Consider the following 19,948-nt stretch of genomic DNA (forward strand, 5'->3'; position numbering starts at 1 on the left):
ATACTTGTGACTCAACACTACAGAGGACTGGAACAACTGAATCACATTCTCTGCCAGAGTTTTAACTACCTCTTATTGTGCCCTGAAATGAGAAATTTCTCCTCGAATATCCTCTCCACCCCTCTCAGTGTGGTCTTCCACCACCCACTGCACCTATCCAATATCCTCCCTGCTGCAAACACCTTGGTTCAGGGCTCATACCCCTGCAGTAGACGCAGATGCATGACCCGCCCCATATATCTTCCCTCTGCCACCTACGCCAGTCTTGTCACAGGCATCTCCTACCCCAACAAAGGCAGAGCCACCTGTGAAAGCAGCCATGTGATGCACCAACTTATCTGAAGTGACTATGCTACATTCTATGTGGACATGATAACTAACAAGTGGCCTATCTGCTTGAAAGCCCACTGCCAAACTGTGGCTAAGAGACAGCTGGACTACCCAGTTGCTGAGCATACCACCCAACACGACGTACTTGACTCCAATGACTGTTTCACCAGTACTGAGAATGTTGTTACCAGACAAAAGTGTAATTCTTTTAGCACATGTTTCAGGACTATGTTATTCCATTATCAAATGCAAGGAAACCAATCAATAAATTACCACACTGCACACACTGAAAACCATATAAAAATATTATACTGTCCTGTAGTATAACATACCTTAAAGCTTCTATGTAAGTAGGCACTGTCAGAAGTAAAAACACAGCAGCAAACATGCATTTTCAAACATAAAACTCTTCTTAGAACATCTCATGTTGGTGTGTTACATTCTGAAGGCACATTGTAAAATAAAGGCAGCTGCTTGGACCTATCAAAGATAGTACTTTCCTGCAATGCAAGAATCACAGCCACCAACAATGCTAGTATCAATCATTAAATCTATGAGCCTTATCTGTCAAGTACTAGTAAATTCTAAAATCCAATACTACACCTGTGTTTTAATGTAGACTTCCATACTGAATGGCCAAAAGAACACACAAAACCTAATGCCACTAATTCAAACATGCTTAAGCTGGTAGTTGCTTCCCAAGTAGGGCATCATTAAAGTGGGTTCAGAAATGCTCCTTGGACATGTCTGTCTTTCGATTTCACACACTTATGCATTACTTCTTTAAAGTATGAAACATCTCCAGTTCCTCTAAATCTGACAACCAACACCTGTCATCCTCAAAGTGCAATATCCTCATACTGCCAGTAGTGTTACCCAATGCTCACTCTGTGCCACCACTGATGAGCCAGTCTCTTTTTTGTTATGCTCTTTGGAACTCATTTTAAAGTTTCTTCCTCTTTGCCCCAAGTACTTCAATTCACAACTTCGAGATTTTATTTCATACATCCAGTTCTCACTGGTGCAAATCTTATGGTTGCCTCTCCTATTTTCCATCCTGAATGCAATTTTCACCAGTTTATTGTTAACAGAGTGGTGATTATTCTGGGAAACCTGAAATTCACAGGGAATTACATTGTACATGGAAAAATCATGGAAATCTCAGGGAATTTAAGGAATTTCATAAATTTCAGGGAATTCTGCATTTTTAACCTAACATTGAAAGTAAATTTTATTGAGTTTTATAAATCACAAATTTTAAAATGCTTAATACCTCAAAGTGTGTTAATTAAATGAATATTATTCTGTAGAAGTTATTGGTATTTAAAAACTGTGGTTAAACTACTGCTCTGCTTATGGATGGTATACAGCTCAACTGAGAGGGAAAACAATTCATTACTGTCATACTCCCCCCCCCCCCCCCCCCCCCCGCCCCCCCCCGCAATCCCCTCCCAATTAATTTATCAGGAGCTTCTTGACACCATCTTCCTCTTTACACTTGGAATTCTCAGGGATTTTTTCCTCCAAGTTTGAGTAGCCACCCTTGTTAAGTACCCTTGTCAATTTATATGAGACATTTCCCCAATCTGGCATTACTCTATATCTGTGCGGATTTTTCTCATTTTGTTGGTTTCTGTGCCCCATTACTGCATCAATTCTGTCATTAAACTCATGTCAAAACAATTTTCTACTGCTATTTGACTAAGTACAGTATTTTCATTTCTTTAGCAGGATGGATTTAGCCCCATGCATCTCATTTCTGAAGTACACTAATTTATGTTTATGTGGTGTACAGGGCTGATTTCAGTAAACCACAATGGAGTTTGGCATGAGCTAGCCAATTGTCTGAAAGCCACTTGCAGTGGCAACCCTGAGCAAGCTGTATTTTTTTAATGTGGTCTTTTCCAGCATTTGCCAGCATAATGGTAGACAGCACTCTCTGCCATGCAACATTTGTAGGATATGCTCTCTGGCATGGGATGGTGTAATGAACCACACTCTGCAACACAATATTGGTAGAAAGTATCCTCTGCTTATGTAACACTGATAAAAAGTACCATGTGCCATGCAACATCAGTACACAGCACCCTCTGCCACACATTAGCAGTACCCAGTGCCCTCTGCCGTGGAACCGAGGTATGCAGCAATCTCTGACACACAACACAATCTCTGACACTCAACATCCTTATGCAGCTCAATTCGCCATGCAGCATTTGTATGCAGCACCCTCTGCCATGCAACAATGGTAGAAATCATCCTTCACCACATAACTTTGGTACGAAGCACCCTCTGGCATGTGCCATTGGCATGAAGCATCATTTACCATGTGACACTGGCACAAAGCACCCTCTACCACAGAATGTTGGTGTGGAGTACCCTATGATCTAACACCATTCCATGGTTTTCTGCCATTCACTGCTGGATGGCTATGGCATTGTTTTCATAGCAACAGGTGACTAGTTCACCAAATTTTCTCAAAAATATTTATAAATTGAGTGGCTGAGAGTACAGAAGGCACAAGTGACATTTCATAAGCAAATAATGTGAATGCACATTTGGTAGGCTATAATGTGGATCTCGCCTCAGTAAAAGAGAGAGAAGTTACTTCCTGCATAGTGTTGCAGTCTGTGATGATAAAGTTTAAGGTGAAAGCCAATGCCAATGGACTGCATTTAGTATACAGCTAGTACAAGTGAAATGGCAGACTGAAAGAGAACTGCTGCCTTCTTTAACAAAGGTTCAGGTACATATTTTGTGAAAGCAGCCTACTGTGCATGCTTTCAAGAGTACTTATAGTAATATTTACTGCATATTTAAATAGGCCATATTTTGAAATACTGCTTATATGTCTTGAGGAAAAATCATCCATGTTGATACAATAAATCATGAGGTCCTTGAACCTGGCCATACTTACATTTAATGCCATGGGGCATGCCGAGATAGTCTATGCAGCTGCAATAAAGCTGTGTCGCAGATGGCGCAGTGTTTACCGCACCGCCTAGTAAACAGGAGATCCCGGGTTCGAGTCCCGGTCTGCTACACATTCTTACTCGTTGCCGCTGATTCCACGTAATGTCCCAACGTAATTGACAACAGTGATCACTTCCCTTTCTGTTCCTTTCTTCTCCTCTACACCTTCAACTTACATATAATGTATAACAGCTGCAGAGTCTGCATGGTGTCTGTTCTTTAGGTCACATCCGAAAGAACAGACCCCACACATTCATACAAGATGTACTAAAGAGACTCTAAAATATGCTTGTCCGTCCTCTTTTGGAGTACTGCTGCGCAGTCTAGGACCCTTACCAGGTAAGACTAATGGAGTACATCGAGAAAGCTCAAAGAAGAGCAGCATGTTTTGTATTATACCAAAATAGAGGAGATTGAGTCATGGACATGATACAGGGTTTGGGGTGGACATTTTTAAAGCACGTGTTTTTTGTTGCGGCTGAATCCAAATGCAAAAATATTTTGTTGGTGCAGCCTACAAAGGAAGGAACGATCATCATAATAAAGTAAGGGAAATCGGAGCTCGCACAGAAAGATATAGTGTTGTTTATTCTGCCTACTGTTCAAAACGGCCTTGCTGTTGTGGTACTGCGAACGGCTGAAAGCAAGGGGAAACTACAGCCATAATTTTTCTCGAGGGCCTGCAGCTTTACTGTATGGTTAAATGATGATAGCGTCCTCTCGGGTAAAATATTCCGGAGGTAAAATAGTCCCCCATTTGGATCTCTGGGCGGAGACTACTCAAGAGGATGTCGTTATCAGGAGAAAGAAAACTGGCATTCTACGGATCGGAGCGTGGAATGTCAGATCCCTTAATCGGGCAGGTAGATTAGAAAATTTAAAATGGGAAATGGATAGGTTAAAGTTAGATATAGTGGGAATTAGTGAAGTTCGGTGGCAGGAGGAACAAGACTTCTGGTCAGGTGACTACAGGGTTATAAGCACAAAATCAAATAGGGGTAATGCAGGAGTAGGTTTAATAATGAATAGGAAAATAGGAATTAGGGTAAGTTACTACAAACAGCATAGTGAACACATTATTGTGGCCAAGATAGATACGAAGCCCACACCTACCATAGTAGTACAAGTTTATATGCCGACTAGCCCTGCAGATGACGAAGAAATTGAAGAAATGTATGATGAAATAAAAGAAATTATTCTGATAGTGAAGGGAGATGAAAATTTAATAGTCATGGGTGACTGGAATTCGTCAGTAGGAAAAGGGAGAGAAGGAAACATAGTAGGTGAATATGGATTGGGGCTAAGAAATGAAAGAGGAAGCCGCCCGATAGAATTTTGCTCAGAGCACAACTTAATCATAGCTAACACGTGGTTGAAGAATCATAAAAGAAGGTTGTATACATGGAAGAACCCTGGAGATACTGACAGGTTTCAGATAGATTATATAACGGTAAGACAGAGATTTAGAAACCAGGTTTTAAATTGTAAGACATTTCCAGGGGCAGATGTGACTCTGACCACAATCTATTGGTTATGAACTGTAGATTAAAACTGAAGAAATTTCAAAAAGGTGGTAATTTAAGGAGATGGGACGTGGATAAACTGAAAGAACCAGAGGTTGTAGAGAGTTTCAGGGAGAGCATAAGGGAACAATTGACAGGAATGGGGGAAAGAAATACAATAGAAGAAGAATGGGTAGCGCTGAGGGATGAAGTAGTGAAGGCAGCAGAGGATCAAGTACGTAAAAAGACAAAGGCTAATAGAAACCCTTGGGTAACAGAAGAAATACTGAATTTAATTGATGAAAGGAGAAAATATAAAAATGCAGTAAATGAAGCAGGCAAAAAGGAATACAAACGTCTCAAAAATGAGATCGACAAGAAGTGCAAAATGACTAAGCAGGGATGGCTAGAGGACAAATGTAAGGATGTAGAGGCCTATCTCACTAGGGGTAAGATAGATACTGCCTACAGGAAAATTAAAGAGACCTTTGGAGATAAGAGAACGACTTGTATGAATATCAAGAGCTCAGATGGAAACCCAGTTCTAAGCAAAGAAGGGAAAGCAGAAAGCTGGAAGGAGTATATAGAGGGTTTATACAAGGGCGATGTACTTGAGGACTATATTATGGAAATGGAAGAGGATGTAGATGAAGACGAAATGGGAGATAAGATACTGCGTGAAGAGTTTGACAGAGCACTGAAAGACCTGAGTCGAAACAAGGCCCCGGGAATAGACAAAATTCCATTAGAACTACTGATGGCATTGGGAGAGCCAGTCATGACAAAACTCTACCATCTGGTGAGCAAGATGTATGAGACAGGCGAAACACCCGCAGACTTCAAGAAGAATATAATAATTCCAATCCCAAAGAAAGCAGGTGTTGACAGATGTGAAAATTACCGAACTATCAGTTTAATAAGTCACAGCTGCAAAATACTAACGCGAATTCTTTACAGACGAATGGAAAAACTGGTAGAAGCCGACCTCGGGGAAGATCAGTTTGGATTCCGTAGAAATGTTGGAACATGTGAGGCAATACTAACCTTACGACTTATCTTAGAAGAAAGATTAAGAAAAGGCAAACCTACGTTTCTTGCATTTGTAGACTTAGAGAAATGCTTTTGACAATGTTCACTGGAATACTCTCTTTCAAATTCTGAAGGTGGCAGGGGTAAAATACAGGGAGCAAAAAGATATTTACAATTTGTACAGAAACCAGATGGCAGTTATATGAGTCAAGGGACATGAAAGGGAAGCAGTGGTTGGGAAGGGAGTGAGACAGGGTTGTAGCCTCTCCCCAATGGTATTCAATCTCTATATTGAGCAAGCAGTGAAGGAAATTCGGAGTAGGTATTTAAATTCATGGAGAAGAAACAAAAACTTTGAGGTTCGCCGGTGACATTGTAATTCTGTCAGAGACAGCAAAGGACTTGGAAGAGCAGTTGAATGGAATGGACAGTGTCTTGAAAGGAGGGTATAAGACGAACATCAACAAGAGCAAAACAAGGATAATGGAATGTAGTCGAATTAAGTCGGGTGATGCTGAGGAAATTAGATTAGGAAATGAGACACTTAAAGCAGTAAAGGAGTTTTGCTATTTGGGGAGCAAAATAACTGATGATGGTTGAAGTAGAGAGGATATAAAATGTAGACTGGCAATGGCAAGGAAATCGTTTCTGAAGAAGAGAAATTTGTTAACATCCAGTACAGATTTAAGAGTCAGGAAGTCGTTTCTGAAAGTATTTGTACAGAGTGAAGCCATGTATGGAAGTGAAACATGGACGACAAATAGTTTGGACAAGAAGAGAATAGAAGCTTTCGAAATGTGGTGCTACAGAAGAATGTTGAAGATTAGATGGGTAGATCACGTAACTAATGAGGAGGTATTGAACAGAATTGGGGAGAAGAGAAGTTTGTGGCACAACTTGCCTAGAAGAAGGGATCGGTTGGTAGGACATGTCCCGAGGCATCAAGGGATCACAAATTTAGCATTGGAGGGCAGCGTGGAGGGTAAAAATCATAGAGGAGACCAAGAGATGAATACACCAAGCAGATTCAGGAAGATGTAGGTTGCAGTAGGTACTGGGAGATGATGAAGCTTGCACAGGATAGATTAGCATGGAGAGCTGCATCAAACCAGTCTCAGGACTGAAGACCACCACAACAACAACAACAACAAGAACAACAACTGTTGAAGATTAGAATAATAGAGAATTATTGTGAAGGTGGCTCAATGAACCCTGTGCCAGGCAATTAAGTGTGATTTGCAAAGCGTTCATGTAGATATAAAAGCACATTGCATGGAACAGGGATCCAAATTGGAGGTAAATGGGCAAAAGCTGATCATGCCACCAGGTCACCATCTATCACCAACAAGGATGGTGCGACATCCATAAACAAGAAGTTAGACTCAAGTTGTGAGGGGGGAGTTGGCACCGGGGTGGGTGGGCTGTCCTGGGGCTTACATTTCTTCTATTTCATAGTCTGAGCAGAGTGGGGTCCAGAGAGAGAGAGAGAGAGAGAGAGAGAGAGAGAGAGAGAGAGAGAGAGAGAGAGAGAGAGAGCGAGCGAGCACAGGGTTCTGCGAGATTTGGAACAGAGAGAGTGGGCAATCTTGGGGTCCATGCGTGCACTGACTATGGGTGCCCCAGTCAATGTGTGGCAGCAGTGTTCTGGACTGGGAGACGATGGGGGGGGGGGGGGGGGGGGAGGTACCCCAGGAGGGGCTCCATCACTGGTGGATGCTTAAGAAGGGGGACACCTCTTCAGCCAGGTGGGGGGAGCAGTACTCAGAAGGGGCAGAGAGAGAACTGTAGAGGAGGGGGGAGCGGGAGCCAGCAGGACAAGGATGAGGAGGAGGGGGAAAGGACGTAACAGAGACAATGTTAGAGTCATAGACATAAGGTGAAGATGATCCTATTTCTGATAAGCATCAGTGTAGGATAAATGATCAAGGGGTTTATACTCCTAGACCTTCTTTCCCTTCTTACAAACTGGGCAATCTGGTGAGCATCAAGATTGATGGTCATGGTAATTACTGCACATGGGCAGTAGAACACAGGAGTGGGTGTCCACATTCACTGCAGTGAGGGTGCCTGAAATGCAAGCACCAACCTCATGGACATACAGCTTCATGTCACACCACTAAACCACAACTATGTTCTCTGGAAGGGTATCCCCTCAAATGCCAGCATAAAAGCATTGATATTGATGTAATTGTCCTTAAGGCCTTTCTGAACACACTGAACAAAATGAATGCCCCACTATTCCAGATTAGCCTGGAGTTCCTCATTAGTTTGAAGGATGAGGATCCTAAGACAAATTACACCCCGAACCTTATTCAAAAACTGGTGAGAAGTAATGGATACTGGAATGTCACACAAATGGTCATAGGCATGAAGGGCTGCAGATTGGGCGGCAGATGAAGTTCTGGTCAACAGCGAACCTGACAACATCTTACGCAGAGAGTTCACTTTGCCAAAATTGTCTTCAATACTTTCCACAAAAAATAATGGCCTGATTGCTGTGAAAGAGTACTTGTCAGTTCTGGTGCAGATCAGGTGGCAGGGAAAGGATTTCACTCCAAGCCGCTGAGGCTGGCCCTCCTCCATGGGGGTAGCCAGGGAAGGGAAGGCTGCAGGGTCATAAGAAGCAGCAGTCAAGGATGCATTCCCAACCAAGGAAATGGCCGTAGAAGAACAGCCCATTTTTTGGAGCTCAATATGTTTCATAAGCAAAGTGTGTGCCTTGACCGATTACGGGCTCTCGCCACGGACATTACCCAGCCACAGCAAGGGTTGTGTGGCATGGTGGCCATTGCCAGGAGTTCCAATGTTCCTGAATGATGATGAAATGTAGAGGACAGCACAAACACCCCGTCCTCGGTTGGAGAAAATCTCTGACCTGGCTGGGAATCTAACTCGGGACCCTGTGATCCAGAGGCAGCAATGCCAGAATGACAAGCAACCACGTCTAAGCATATATCGGGAGGTAGCAGCTCAGACATCGGAAATGTGACCCCTGTGATGTTAGCGGGCTCAATAATGACACCACTATACGGACTGGCTACCATGCTGGCTATATAGCACGAAAAGGACAATTACTTCGAATGAAAGATGGAAGGAGTGATAAGGCCACACATCAAAAACACTAAGTAAGGTATTCTTCCCCAGTGATTTCACTCTATGGAGACAAAATTTAGAAGGGAAGGTCAAACCCCACAGGGAGATCAAAAATGCAGGTAAAAAAAGGAGAAAACTATAAGTGATATCAGAACCAGGAGAATAGCCAGCCGATGTAAGGACACAGAGAGGACGATGATGATGATGATGATGATGATGATGATGATGATGATGGAGTTGGGTTGAGGGAGCACTCAACATCAGGCCGTCAGTGCCATGACGAAAAGTCAGCATGAAATCTCATGGGTGGGGATGAAGGCTGTCCCCACATGCACAGCAGTTTATAACATACTAAAGTCCGCTGCCCCACCAGTTTAGGGATGAGGCCTGATAATTCACAAAATTTCACAACTCTGTTAACACTGGTATCGGTATCAGCAAGGACGGTGGGCAGATCTCCAGCGAGACCAAGGGCTGCCCTATTATCAGTATACAGGACACACGTAGCCACAATATGCTGAACTGAAAGCGGTACGTCACAAACTTCACGTAAAAGTGGATCCCCCCCCCCTTACGCTTTAGGGCACAGATGACAAAGCATGGTATAATGGATCTCATCAGGCCCTGGAGCACTGTCTCTGGCTGCAGGTTCCAGTTACCACATCGAGAATGGAAGGTTGAAGACTTCTTCATTACGTGAGAAAAAATTGAGTTTCCTCATCACTGCAGTCCAACAGAATATCTGAACAGCAAGAGCTTGTCTGGATGACGTAGCAACAGTATAAAAGTGTTCAGCTAAAATGTGAGCCATCTCTTCTGGTGTGTCCACCAAGACCCCATTATTTGACAAGGCTGTAAGGGGATGTGGACTACCCTTGCCTGAAATCCGTCTTATTCATTCCCAAACATGCGCAGCAGAAGTGGACCGATTAATGGAGGTCGTGAATTCCCTTCAGGAAGCCCTCTTCCGTTCTTTGATCACTCACCTTGCATGTGCTCTCGCAGACCTGAAGACATGAAGATTGTCTGTAGTTGGACACCGTTGGAAGTTCTGTCATTCCACCAAGGTACAAGCCTCCTCCTGAGGCGGTTACTAGACCTGGGGATGGACTCTGCAGCTGCCCTTTGGATCTCATGAGTGATATGGGCCACTGCCTCTTGTTCAAAAATAGCCTGTCGACTGTACTGTAACCAATTTGCCCTTTGTATCATACAACTGCATGGTTTCCTGCTGGTCCCTGTCCTAGGTGGCAGACAAATCAACACTGGGAAGTGGTCACTAGAATGTAAATCTGGAGCCACTTCCCACTGAACTGAATCTGCAATAGCTGAGGAACAAAAGCAAAGATCAATAGCTGAAAAAAGACCCTGTAGCTGTGGAAAAGTGAGTCATCTGACCCGTGTTCAGAAGGCAGACATCCTCAGAATGAACAAGTCGCTCGATCAGCCGACCCCTGGAGCAAGTAGTAGCCGAGCTCCACAGCACATTTGGGGCATTGAAGTCCCCCACAAGAAGGAATGGGTGTGGGAGTGACTGGAAGAGGTCTGCCAGTGCGTCCACATCCAAAGTGGCATTAGAGGGGGGGGGGGGGGGGGCGCAGGTACAAAGAACACACTGTGATGGTAAACGGTAAAAGAACTTTCACAGCAATTGCTTGGACGGTCGTGTAAGAGGGACAGGAGAGGAGTGGCATCTGTCATCAAGAAAAATAGCCACTCCACCTTTAGCCCTGCCTACAGTAGTATCGTCTTTCCTGTATGTGTGGTAGCCCCATAATGCAGGTGTGTCTGACTTTAAAATGCATTGCAATTCTTCCAAATGTGAGTGATATCCATTCAGATTCTACTACAACACAGAAGTCCCTACGGAAGCCATTGGTTAGCTATGGTGGTTCTTTCCTTTCTCCCTCGAAGGCAGCGATTTACCGGGGAGGCCAGGGGGAACCTTAGCTGGTTCCGCGTTCTCTAGTTCCTCCAATTGGAAGTCCATATCTTCAAGAGCATAGTTGCCATCAGAAAGGGAGAGTGCTCGTCGATCCGAATGCTTACCTACCGCTTTCTTGGACTTAGAACTACTTTTAGGAGGACTTTCTTTTTACTGACAGGAGGAGGAGGCTGCCAGGGTTGCTGGGATGGCTTAGGTGGCTTCTGAAGTTGGGGAGTGGTATGCGGCTTAGGTGGAAAGTCAACTGCTGACAGCTTCCGAGCGACATCAGGTGCAAGTGGAGTGTTTCCCCCCACAGGTACAGTGAGAAGTGCATGTGCTCGTACTTGAATCTGTGGTCTGAGTTTGTGTGAAAGCATCACACTTAGCTATTTGTGTTTTAAGGGATGATGCAAAAGAAAATGCAAAAACCGGTGGTTGCAAGGCTTTTTAAGCCTTTTTAACTTCACCATAGGTTATTCGTCTCTGTACTTTCAACTCTTGAATTTTCTTTTCCTCGTTGTAGACCCCACACTTTCTACTCCACACTGGATGATCCCCAGAGCAGTTAACACATTTTGGAGGAAATGTACAAGAAGTCCCCAACTTGTGAGTGGAGCCTCCACAATTGCCACACGTAGCCTTCCCGTTACATCTCGTAGTGGTATGGCCAAATCTTTGACATTTATAGCATCGCAGGGTTAGGAACAAACTGGCGAACCTTAAGGTGGATATAGCCGGCAAGGATATGTTCTGGTAATTCGGGAGTACTAAACATTAGAATAAACATTGCCGATTTTTCCAATTTGCCATTGACTCTCCTCATATAATTCTTTACCGCCATGACGTCCACATTCTTCCACTCTTCACGCAACTCTGCGGGGTCCATCTCCATTATATCGGAGCAGGTAACCATGCCCTTACTATAGTTAAGGGTGTTATGCAATTCAGCCTCGATTGAGTAGTCACCTAAGGCCTTACATCCCAGAAACTTAGATATTTGGGTGGAATTGGCAGTTTCAAGCAAAAGCGTTCCATTACGTAGTCGTTTGACACTTTTCAGAAACCCAGAAATACTTTCCAATGCCTTGTTAATATAGAAAAGGGATATCTTCTCAAAGCTTCCCCCGTTTCGCTTGATTACAGTGAAAGTGTTAAAGCACACTAATGCCCTGTTACTATTACTCGCAGACTTCTTTTCAGGAGTACTGACCAACCGAGCTCTCTTTGAGGAGTGGATGTAGGTGTTGGCTGATGGTACACCCATCCCGTCAGGAGTAGTAGTTTCATGAGACAGTTCCATAGCGATCCCATGATATGCTAGGGAAACAACCATTGACCCAGGCAGAGCCCTGATTGCCTGAGCAAGCCTGATTCAACTGGGCTACGGCAGGTGCCCCAGAAGTTGCTCGCTAAAGACTGTTTCACCACAACAGCCATTCACCTCCTCAGCACGTAGCACACCTTGAATTTGAGGTTTTTATTTTTTTTTATAGAGGTGGGTACCTTCCTCGCAGTCCAGGCGGTTAAGCCAAGACCCCCGTTCTCTGAAACGCACAACATTCCACCGCTGTGCTGCACGGTTGTCATTGAAGTATGACCAGAGCTTACGGTGACAGAGGACTGGTGGCGCATACCAGAACCCAAATCAGGAACCACAGGGTCGCCAAGCCCGTACTCAGCAAATGAGTGTTGAGCCCCTGAGGAGATGAGGAGGAGGAGGAGGAGCGAGGTCAGGAAGGAAAAGGAGCAAGGTCAGGGGGGAGGAGGAGCGAGGTCAGGGGGGAAAAGGAGCGAGGTCAGGGGGGAGGAGGAGCGAGGTCAGGGGGGAAAAGGAGCAAGGTCGGGGGGGGGGGAAGGAGCAAGGTCGGGGGGGGGGGAAAGGAGCAAGGGCAGGGGGGGAAAGGAGCAAGGGCAGGGGGGGAAAGGAGCAAGGGCAGGGGGGGAAAGGAGCAAGGGCAGGGGGGGGGGGAAGGAGCAAGGGCAGGGGGGGGAAAAGGAGCAAGGGCAGGGGGGGGGAAAGGAGCAAGGGCAGGGGGGGGGGAAAAGGAGCAAGGGCAGGGGGGGGGGAAAAGGAGCAAGGGCGGGGGGGGGGGAAAAGGAGCAAGGGCGGGGGGGGGGAAAAGGAGCAAGGGCAGGGGGGGAAAAGGAGCAAGGGCAGGGGGGGAAAAGGAGCAAGGGCAGGGGGGGGGGAAAAGGAGCAAGGGCAGGGGGGGGGAAAGGAGCAAGGGCAGAGGGGGGGGGGAAAAGGAGCAAGGGCAGAGGGGGGGGGGAAAAGGAGCAAGGGCAGAGGGGGGGGGGGAAAAGGAGCAAGGGCAGAGGGGAAAAGGAGCAAGGGCAGAGGGGAAAAGGAGCAAGGGCAGAGGGGAAAAGGAGCAAGGGCAGAGGGGAAAAGGAGCAAGGGCAGAGGGGAAAAGGAGCAAGGGCAGAGGGGAAAAGGAGCAAGGGCAGAGGGGAAAAGGAGCAAGGGCAGAGGGGAAAAGGAGCAAGGGCAGAGGGGAAAAGGAGCAAGGGCAGAGGGGAAAAGGAGCAAGGGCAGAGGGGAAAAGGAGCAAGGGCAGAGGGGAAAAGGAGCAAGGGCAGAGGGGAAAAGGAGCAAGGGCAGAGGGGAAAAGGAGCAAGGGCAGAGGGGAAAAGGAGCAAGGGCAGAGGGGAAAAGGAGCAAGGGCAGAGGGGAAAAGGAGCAAGGGCAGAGGGGAAAAGGAGCAAGGGCAGAGGGGAAAAGGAGCAAGGGCAGAGGGGAAAAGGAGCAAGGGCAGAGGGGAAAAGGAGCAAGGGCAGAGGGGAAAAGGAGCAAGGGCAGAGGGGAAAAGGAGCAAGGGCAGAGGGGAAAAGGAGCAAGGGCAGAGGGGAAAAGGAGCAAGGGCAGAGGGGAAAAGGAGCAAGGGCAGAGGGGAAAAGGAGCAAGGGCAGAGGGGAAAAGGAGCAAGGGCAGAGGGGAAAAGGAGCAAGGGCAGAGGGGAAAAGGAGCAAGGGCAGAGGGGAAAAGGAGCAAGGGCAGAGGGGAAAAGGAGCAAGGGCAGAGGGGAAAAGGAGCAAGGGCAGAGGGAAAAAGGAGCAAGGGCAGAGGGAAAAAGGAGCAAGGGCAGAGGGAAAAAGGAGCAAGGGCAGAGGGAAAAAGGAGCAAGGGCAGAGGGAAAAAGGAGCAAGGGCAGAGGGAAAAAGGAGCAAGGGCAGAGGGAAAAAGGAGCAAGGGCAGAGGGAAAAAGGAGCAAGGGCAGAGGGAAAAAGGAGCAAGGGCAGAGGGAAAAAGGAGCAAGGGCAGAGGGAAAAAGGAGCAAGGGCAGAGGGAAAAAGGAGCAAGGGCAGAGGGAAAAAGGAGCAAGGGCAGAGGGAAAAAGGAGCAAGGGCAGAGGGAAAAAGGAGCAAGGGCAGAGGGAAAAAGGAGCAAGGGCAGAGGGAAAAAGGAGCAAGGGCAGAGGGAAAAAGGAGCAAGGGCAGAGGGAAAAAGGAGCAAGGGCAGAGGGAAAAAGGAGCAAGGGCAGAGGGAAAAAGGAGCAAGGGCAGAGGGAAAAAGGAGCAAGGGCAGAGGGAAAAAGGAGCAAGGGCAGAGGGAAAAAGGAGCAAGGGCAGAGGGAAAAAGGAGCAAGGGCAGAGGGAAAAAGGAGCAAGGGCAGAGGGAAAAAGGAGCAAGGGCAGAGGGAAAATGGAGCAAGGGCAGAGGGAAAATGGAGCAAGGGCAGAGGGAAAAAGGAGCAAGGGCAGAGGGAAAAAGGAGCAAGGGCAGAGGGAAAAAGGAGCAAGGGCAGAGGGAAAAAGGAGCAAGGGCAGAGGGAAAAAGGAGCAAGGGCAGAGGGAAAAAGGAGCAAGGGCAGAGGGAAAAAGGAGCAAGGGCAGAGGGAAAAAGGAGCAAGGGCAGAGGGAAAAAGGAGCAAGGGCAGAGGGAAAAAGGAGCAAGGGCAGAGGGAAAAAGGAGCAAAGGCAGAGGGGAGGGGAAAAAGGCAAGGGAATGCAGCCCCAGAAGGAAAAAAGGGCTTCAATAGCTTGGGACCCTGCATGCGCCACACACAGACTCACGAAATAGCCATAAGCCCTCTGGGGAGCCAAGTAGGTGACTTCTCTAGACTGAGTACAGCCCAGTGCACGTATCACAAACTTTCTCTTAAGTTTGAGCAGTTAGATGGAAGCAAGATGTTACATGCCTTGTCTCCAAAGCACGTTTTGTGCCAGCCCAGATTTGAGTGCTTCACAACTATGGCACACACAGCACATAGTCAGCTCAGGATGGAACAGAAACAGGCCAAAGGCCAGTGGACCTTCTATGTGTCTTCAGAAGTGCTCACGGCTGCTCAGTTGTGCAGAGTCCTTGTGGAGCTATTGTAGTCCCCTCATAAACATGGGTAGCAAGCACTGAGCATTGTGGGAAGTAACTGCAGTGCCTTTGCATTGTTGTGGGATTTTGTGTAACTTGTCAGCTAAATGTAACCTGTCCTCTGCAGTGTCATGTTCTCTTGCTATTAACGCTGACTGAATGAGTGGTCAAATGCCCACAATGCGCTGTGTGCCATAATATCCAACGAGATCGATTCCCTTAGTAGTCTCAAAAATTGTGAGAGTTTGTGTTGCTATCAGTTCTATCTTCACATATGACTTGTCGAAGTAGTTGTTTTGGTACCTTTATCAGACATTGTAGTAGCACTGTCTTCACTGACAAGAATTTTCCAGTAGGCAGGGGTGCCTGTAAAGTGTCACTGATGGTGTAAGCACGACTGCAGAGGTTGCACAGCAGACTTACAAATTTCTGTGTGTTATCCTTCGTGCCAAAACTCCCTAAATAAGTTCAACCACCTGAAACCAGGTCTCTGTGTGAACTAACTGAAAAGCAAATAGTTTAGTTACATGGCCCGGATGAAACATCATATCAAAACAACTGTCGATGCTGTGTAAGGAAAGTCTGTCAAGAAAGGGTGGTAGACAACTCGTTGCATCAGCACATCTGGGAAGGAAGACCAGGGATGCAAGACAAGGCTCCATCATTTGGCCCAGCTTGGGGCGTGAATAGGGTTGCCTGAAACTAGAACAGTGAGAAAGGACTGATTGGTAGACTTAGGTGGCTGTTGCATGGACCGAGGTAAGTGGTCAGAGTAAAACTCTGATGCTCAATTAACCCAAATAGGATTATGGCCAATTGACATGAGAATGTTTGGTGGAGCATTAGTTGTTGCACCGTTTTGCATGAGTTGTTGGAAAAACGGATCTTCTTGAAATGCACCCATTGTTTCAGTAGTGCTTAATATTGCACAAATCCAAAATGGACAAATGAAATGCTGTACAGAAATGGGGTCACCCTATAGGTAATCCATTGCAGGAGTCGTGCAGAATGAAGTGCTAAGTGATATGTGAATAATGCTTTTATTGCTCTTAAATTGAACCAACATACATGTGAGTGAGTGTTTGCAAAGGAGTGCCAAACCAGATTGCTGAACACTAAAAATATCACACATGTCATTATTCTTTGTACTTATACCCTCGATCTATGTCTACATGCATAGTCTGCAAACCACTGTAAGGTGCAGGGCAGAAGGTACCACGTTCCACTACTAGTGATTTTCTTTCCTATTCCACTCACAAACAGAACGTGGGAAAACAACTGCCTACAAGCCTCCGTACAAGCCCTAATTTCTTGCATCTTACCGTTGTAGTCCTTATGAGAAACAAATTGGCACAGGGGTGCCGTCTTTCCTTCAGGGCTTCCCATTCGGGTTGATGTAGCATTTCAGTAATACTTGCAGGCTGATGAAACTTACTGGTAGCAAATCTAGCAGCCAGCCTCTGAACTGGTTCCTTTATCTCACCTGTTGATGATCCCAAACACTTGAGCAGTACTCGAGAATGGGTTGCACTAGCATTCTATGCACCGTCTCCTTGGGAGGTGACTTACACTTTCCCAAAATTCTTCCAATAAAATGAAGTAGAGCACTTGCCTTCCCACCTACCAGCCTGACATGCTCATTTTATTTCATATCGCTCTGCAGTGTTATGCCTAGGCATTAATAAATGTGATTAATATAATCACACATTATTACTACTACTGTATTCAAAAGTTACATGATGGTTTTTCCTACTTTTACATTTTTCGACATTTAGAGCAAGTTGCCATTAATCACACCAACTGGAAATTTTGTCTACGTCATCTTGTATTCTTGCAGTCATTCAATGACATCACCTTCCCAGACACCACAGCATCATCAGCGAACATCTTTAATATGCTGTTCACACTGTCCACCAAATCATTTGTGGGTATAGAGAATAAGAGCTGTCTTATCACAGTTCCTTTGTCTCTGATAAACACTTGCTGTCAAGGACAATGTACTGGCTTATATCACTTAAAAAGTTTTTGAGCCACTCAAATACCAGAGAACATTATGTAATCTATACTACAGCTAAGCAGGCGGACACGCTTTCCAGAAATCTAGGAATATGGAATCTGCCTGTTGCCCTCTATAACGATACTATTTCATCATTCCATTGCATCTTGCTGGGGGAAGGGAGGGGGTGGGGGAGGGGGAGGGAAGTCCCCACATAAGTAATAAAACTACATGTAATATCTGCACCGAGGTACCACTAAAAGAAACACAGGCATTAATGTAAATACAGAGGAGCATGGTAACACAAATGTTTAGTGACTAGGAAGAGTCAAAAGATTAAGGAGTAACGTCTTCATTTAGACGAATAGGGTAAAAGTGTGGGATGCTTCACATATAGGTGAGTGTCTGATGTAGTGTACCCAATATACTGGCTGTATTGGAGGGTAAAGGATAGGCAGATCCATGGAAGGGATTGCCTATGCCTAGGTCAGGAGAATCTGTAATAGTAGTAGTGACCTGAACTGAATTAGGAAAGAGAATTAAGAAGTATCTACCCATACAAGGTGGTGTAGAAGCAAGTGATTATTTTTCCCATTTACAAATATTTCTACAAACTAGTACTATGTGAAGAATTGACTTATCTGGCATGTGTCGAAGACAGTAATGTTTCGATGCATGCTTGACTTCGTAAGTGTCTGGGATTTTAATTTAGCAAGTGTGGAAGAAATTTATATATCAGCGTATAGCTCCTTGGGTGCATAAAAGAAGGAATATATCTATCCTACACTTAAGCATTTAGTGAGCTAGGGTGAAGTAGCAGTGGCTGCCTCAGCTGCTTGAGAGAGAGAGAGAGAGAGAGAGAGAGAGAGAGAGAGAGAGAGAGAGAGAGAGAGAGAGAGAGAGAGAGAGGGGGGGGGGGGGGGGGAGACGTAAGTGTAGATATGATCAGATTAGCAGAAGAGGTGGGGACGTAGTGACTTAAGTGTTAGGAGACCTGTATGGATGGGACTGGAAGAAGTGAATGACTGCACCAGTCTGTCACAAAGAAAGCCAAAGAAACACAGTTGCTTACAATGTATGTAGATTTTAGATGATGTGTCATTGCCATAATGTGCCACTGTTCAAAAATTTATTGGAATGTTATGCGCAGGTGAATCCAGAGAAAAATATAGTACTGGCTAAGAGATAAACCCTATGGCTTCATGCCAGGGAAGTCCACAGTAAATCTCGTATTTGAAGTAAAATATCTCCAGAGACAGCACTGAGTATGGTGGAGGTCTACAGTGACTCCAAAATTTTACTTCTGAATACAGTTTGCAAGCTTTTTCAAAAGTATAGGACAGGCAGTCTGTTTAATAGATTTGTTGTATCTTTTAAGTTTTCTTCCAATAAACACAGCCTTTGGTTCACTCCCCCATAACATTTTCTATGCGATTCCAGTGTAAGCTGTCTGTAATCTTAATGTACTTAGTTGAACCTGCAACCTTTAAATTTGGGTTATTTATCATGTAAGTGAAATTTAATGGATTTTTTTAGTACCTGTGTGGAAGATCTCTTGCTTTTGACTATTCAGGGTCATTGCCACTTTCTGTAACATGCCCACAGTATCTCATCTCAATCATTTTCAGATATGTTTTGATCTTCTGACTGTAAAAACAATCTAACTGGCTGCTCGTCTCCCAAACTGTTTATACAGGGGAACCTCAGATAGAACTTCGTTTTCATTAGCTGACTTCCCATCAGTTACTACATACTGTGAGTTTTGTAACAGGAAATTATGAATTCAGTCACTTAGCTGAGAAAATAGTCCACAGAAATGCATTACTGTTGAACCTTAAGTCTGGAGACACTTTTGACTTGCTGATTCAGTACAGTGTTGTTGGGAGCTTGAGTTTGCCACAAACAGTTTACATTACTGATATCCTTTTATGGGTGGCTGCACAGTAGAATTGGAGAATTCATCACAACACCTAATTTCTTTCCCTTCGTGTTTTTCGTTGTATAACTGTAAAGGATCTTTGATGCTTTTAAGAGTGATTGATTGCAAGAATTAACGGCTCAAAAGCCGACCAGTAGTAGTTCCTATCTGACAGTTTGCTCAAAATAATGGAAGAGGAAGAAAAAATTAAGGCAAAAATACATTGAAAAATTTATTAAAGATAAAGAATACAACAGTTACTAACTCTGCAAGAGAAAAGATGCAGCTGGAAAAAATGAAAAATGTTACTAGCTTATGGAGTGAATAGTTGGCAGCAGAAAATCCATTGTAAGAAATTTCAGTTCACAAGATCTCACAAAGTTCTTAATGTAGAGATGGTGGCCCACAATAATTCATTGTGAAACTATCCCCCACCCCATTTTCTATCTCACCAGATACTGAAATTGTAACAGGAGTATTAACAGCATTAACACATATACACTTTACAGAATAACTCCCAACATATTTCTGGTGACTGGGAGGAGCAATGAATACCAACTCTGAAAGCACAGATATGTATCCTCTGCATCCCATGTTAATTGCTGATGTGCATCCATACTACTAATAAACATTTCACACTCCATCATTTTTAATTTGTTCACATTTATACTTAACTTACATCCAACTTTGGACACAGCTAGCAATATGGGTACTCACCAGAACACCATCTGTGCTGGCAGCACATAGTGCATGATTGTTCAGGATGGGGGGGGGGGGGGGGGGGGGGGGGGGGGGAGAGGGAAGAGTGCGATTAAGGAAATCAGCCATTTCTTAAAGGCCCTTTCTTATATTTTTTTGGTGGAATTTGTTTTGT

At 45.0% G+C, this 19,948-nt stretch overlaps 1 protein-coding gene across 1 annotated transcript in view; it reads left to right on the top strand.

The window, feature by feature from the left end:
• Nucleotides 1–19,948, top strand: part of LOC126466711 (ribosome-binding protein 1-like) — a 31,245-nt gene that overhangs the window by 5,688 nt on the left and 5,609 nt on the right. The window contains exon 2 of the mRNA XM_050096406.1: nt 13,229–14,703. Within this exon, the coding sequence (XP_049952363.1) occupies nt 13,229–14,703 (1,475 nt within the window). The remainder of the gene's footprint in view (nt 1–13,228; nt 14,704–19,948) is intronic.

The sequence above is a fragment of the Schistocerca serialis genome, chromosome 1, assembly GCF_023864345.2.
Source record: "Schistocerca serialis cubense isolate TAMUIC-IGC-003099 chromosome 1, iqSchSeri2.2, whole genome shotgun sequence".
Lineage (NCBI taxonomy): Eukaryota > Metazoa > Arthropoda > Insecta > Orthoptera > Acrididae > Schistocerca > Schistocerca serialis.